At 51.5% G+C, this 4,148-nt stretch overlaps 1 protein-coding gene across 1 annotated transcript; it reads right to left on the bottom strand.

The window, feature by feature from the left end:
* Positions 1-268: 268 nt before the first annotated feature.
* LOC135819993 (mucin-5AC-like) lies at positions 269-1,540 on the bottom strand. The gene has a single exon (XM_065333293.1). The coding sequence runs from the start codon at positions 1,538-1,540 to the stop codon at positions 269-271; it is 1,272 nt and encodes a 423-aa protein (XP_065189365.1).
* Between the last annotated feature and the right edge of the window lie 2,608 nt (positions 1,541-4,148).

The raw sequence follows: 4,148 nt of genomic DNA, 5'->3' as shown, positions 1-4,148 counted from the left end.
TAGTAGGGAAAGGTGCCCGCGACCAAGACAAGCAAATGAAAGAAACATGACGATTGACAATGCAGACCAATGCCTGCATTTGGACGAAAGATTAATGGAGACCAGCTCCAAGGAATAAGAACAACAACAACAACAGCGTGAGAACAAAGATTTCTAACGATAACACCAAACAGAAGGATCATCTCAGCTATAGGTTGCCTAGTTGCAGCGTGTGCATAGTGAGTCCAGGAAAGGGCACAACAGCATAGCTGCTGCTGCTGTTGCTGTACTACAAAGCAAGCAAGAAGTCCAAATCATCGTCATAGTCATCTGCATTTGCCACGGCTGCAACAGCAGCAGAACGTTTACTCGTTGCAACGGTGTCCATGTTCATAAGTCCGGCTCCAATGGCCGCAACTGGAGCACCTTTGTTGGCTACCAGAGCACCTTTGTTGGGAGCACCTTTGTTGGTCACGCGCTGTCCCATACTGGCACTTACTGTTGGCTTGGCGGACATGCGGCTCCATGACACAATGTTCTGTCTAGAGCTATTGCTTGCAGTGGCTGGACTTCTGGAAGTTGTGGTCGTGACAAGAACACTGGTCAGCGACGTTGTAGGTGCGCAATGTGCTGACGCATCACCATTGTGGCCAATGGCTCCTGCTGCAGTCTGCAGTCCATGTGTCACTCTTGGTGCTGGCGTCGGGTCGCGTCTTCGTGCTGGTGCAGTGGTTGTGCTAGTCGAGGTAACTGCTGCAGGTGTTGCTGATGCTGTTGGCAGGGCTAATAGTAATATAGCATCCAACACAGCATCACCATCACCATCTTTCCCATCGCTGACTTGAGCATACGGACCACACTGTTGTGGAGTAGGCTGAACCTGCTGGATTGGTGAAGCAGCTGGAGCAGAGTTACAGGGGCCAGGATCAGACTGTGCCGGAACGCTTTTCTGCTCACCACTGCTGCTAGTGCTGAGTGCAGTAGTAACGTTATCCGCAACAGTAGGCAGATCCTGGATCCTTGCCCTTGCGATGTACTGATGAATGGGTGCGGGTGAAATGTCCGTGGCGTTAACTAGTCGTTGCTGGGAGGTAGAATTGTAGCTGGATTTCACCCTCTCTGCACTAGCATTAGCACTTCGTTGGAATTCAGCGATAGTGGCACTAGAAAGGTGGTCTGCACTGATGTTGAGGCGAGTGTGCACAGGAATAGAGAGCAAGTTCTTTGCCAGCGCGTTCAGATCGATGCCAATGTCAGCCTCTGGCAATATCGCGTCTTGACGGTGCTGGTGCAGAGCCGTATTGAGCGGTTGATGTAGCAGCCCTGAAAACTGTTTGGCATCGTCTTGTTGCCGCTGGTATTTCCTCTGCATTATTTCCTCATCAAACTGATCATCCCGTGACGGCTCCGGCTCGTAATACCTGTAGGCATTGCTGTCAAGCTCCTCTGCGCGCTGTGGTGCTTGTTGTGAGATTCTGGCCTTGGATCCTTTCCGATAACTTCCTCCACCTCTCCTTCCTCGACCTCGGCCAGCATCTCTGGCTCCTGTTTTGGCAATCATTGCTCTCGACAAGAGCGAGCAGCTGCTTCTTAGCTTAGGTAAAACTGCAACTGGCAAAGTGAACAAGAAACTACTGAAGTAACTGAAACGTGTACACAGACAGGTCAAGTTAGTTAGTAACTAGCAGCACCCCCGCCAGCGTTGCCTGGCCGAATGTGGCATGCGGGTGAAGCAAGTACATGAACAGCACACGTGCTCAGCACGTGGTGGTGGCCAGACCGCTGAAGTCCTGGTGAGGGAGGTTCTTCATCGTTGGAAGGAGAAGGAGGGACGTCTGTTACGCCTTCGGGAGGCTGGTCAGGGTTGTCCATCACCTGGTGGCGGATGAAGCGGCTCAAAAAATTCATAAACTTACGAACAAAAGTGCGATGCGCTCTTCACTGCAGATCAGATGCAGAGTGCAGTCAGTGCAGATCTTTTGTATCCTTTTGTTGCAGATGTTTCTATTTGCAGAGAACGGTTCACGTGGTCCGCAGTGCTTGTGCGGCTGCTAGTGCTACCTATGCCTGCAGGCTAGGCTATGGCCTAGGCTAGGTGGCTACATGATTCGCACGCTTCGCGTGCTCAGTGCTTCTGCGCGCGGCTGCTACTGCTCGTACTGATCGTGTCTGCTATAACTATAAGTATAAGCGCTACCACGCATGCGCACTGTACCTACACTGTTCGCACCCTTCGCGTGCTCAGCACGTGGTGGTGGCTACACGATTCGAACGCTTCGCGTGCTCAGTGCTATGCGCTAGTGCTTCTGTGGCTGGCTGCTTCCGCTAGCTACACGATTCGCACGCTTCGCGTGCTCAGTGCTTCTGCGGCCGCTAGCTACACTGTGCTACACTGTTCGCACGCTTCGCGTGCTCAGGGCGGCGTGACACAAAACACACGTCACAGGTGCCTCTTCTTTATAAGGAGCGTGACACACACACACACAGACACACGTCACAGGTGCCTCTCTTTTATAAGTAAAGATGGTACAGGGAAGCCTCCTTTCATCTTTACTTATAAAGAAGAGGCACCTGTGACGTGTGTTTGTGTGTGTGTCACGCAGAAGCGCTGCGGAGCAGCGCTGCCCTGAGCACGCGAAGCGTGCGAACAGTGTAGCACAGTGTAGCTAGCGGCCGCAGAAGCACTGAGCACGCGAAGCGTGCGAATCGTGTAGCTAGCGGAAGCAGCCACAGAAGCACTGAGCACGCGAAGCGTGCGAATCGTGTAGCCACCACCACGTGCTGAGCACGTGTGCTGTTCATGTACTTGCTTCACCCGCATATGCCACGTGTCGTTCGGCCAGGCCACGCTGGCCGGGTGCTGCTAGTAGTAGATTTATATAGTACGCAGCTGGTACCTCTCTGCGCCATATGGCCCTGGCTGATACTCGGCACAGTACGGCCGTTCATCCAACCCTTGACGCTATCGCGGCGCGGGCGGGATTCAGCGGTCCTGCCCTCGTGTTCGTGGGGGATCCTGTACGCACCACTGGTACACCCTCAAAGAAAGGAAATGAACTACGAAAAGTAACTACATCATGTCACCTAGGAATGTCAAACTGTGATTACGTCACTGGAAGCCGTTGAGCTTATCAAGAGTCTCTAATTCAAACTAATAATTATTGCATGGTTCACAGTTGCGTAGAAAAGCGTCGAGGAGATGGGGGCTGCGCACGTGCTCCAAAATGCCAGCTTGACCAATCAGCAGTCGACTAGTCAGCATTTCGTCGCATTTTTGCTCGAAGTAGGGGGTGTTTGAAGGAGTGAACAGCACTTCAGCTAGGTTCTACGAGGCTGGGACTTGTCCCAGGCACAGAACACAGGTGTTCCAAAAGATTTACCGAAACAAATTTTCATTACTCACACGGGTATGCCAGAGCATGCGCGTAAACTTCGTGAGATATAGTACCGTTTTGGAAAGGAGTATCCAAAACACGTCTCGGTAAATTTCTTTGCCAGGGTCTCCTGAAAATTTTAAGCCATAAATTGTCCAAACCGACCAAGGGGGAGATGCTCTGTACTGGTTTTAGTAACCCCGAGTCCCAGCGGCGCGCAACCGCTTGCGCGAAAATGTGTCAACAACAATAGTCCATCGGCCAAGTCTCAAAATCGAAAGTGGTGATGCACTGAGCTTCCAACTAAACGCGACCATACCCAGCACGTAGAGAATATATCAGAGAACACTATTTCTTTTGTTGGACGTGCCGAATTCAGTCCAGGGCGTCGATACGAAGCGTTCTTCGTCGCCGAGTTTTTTACTGTGCGCTCCATTTGAGAGTGCGCAGAGTTCTGATCGAGAATTTTTTTGAGCAGATTTTCAAATTTTTGAGGCTGTCAGCTGACAGCTGTCAACCCTAAATGGCACTTAGTATGTGACAGGCAATAGGTTTTGGTGCCTCCGTATGCCTTCTAATAAGTTCTATCTTCCTTCGTTTCACTTCGCTGCTTCGCCCACCACCTCAGGAGATGACAGCGTACCTGCACTAGTCAGCTCTCGCTAACCCTGTCTCTCTTTCTCCGTCTTGGCGCTCGTCATTCGTGTCCTTCTGCTGGGGCGAGCTTGATACTGTTGTGTCGTAGTTTTTAGGCAATAGTGGCTGTTGTTGGCGTGACGATCAGGATTTATGGAG

Source organism: Sycon ciliatum, chromosome 6 (genome assembly GCF_964019385.1).
Source record: "Sycon ciliatum chromosome 6, ocSycCili1.1, whole genome shotgun sequence".
NCBI lineage: Eukaryota > Metazoa > Porifera > Calcarea > Leucosolenida > Sycettidae > Sycon > Sycon ciliatum.
Note: the sequence above shows the minus strand (reverse complement) of the source record. Positions and strands in the feature narration are given on the sequence as shown.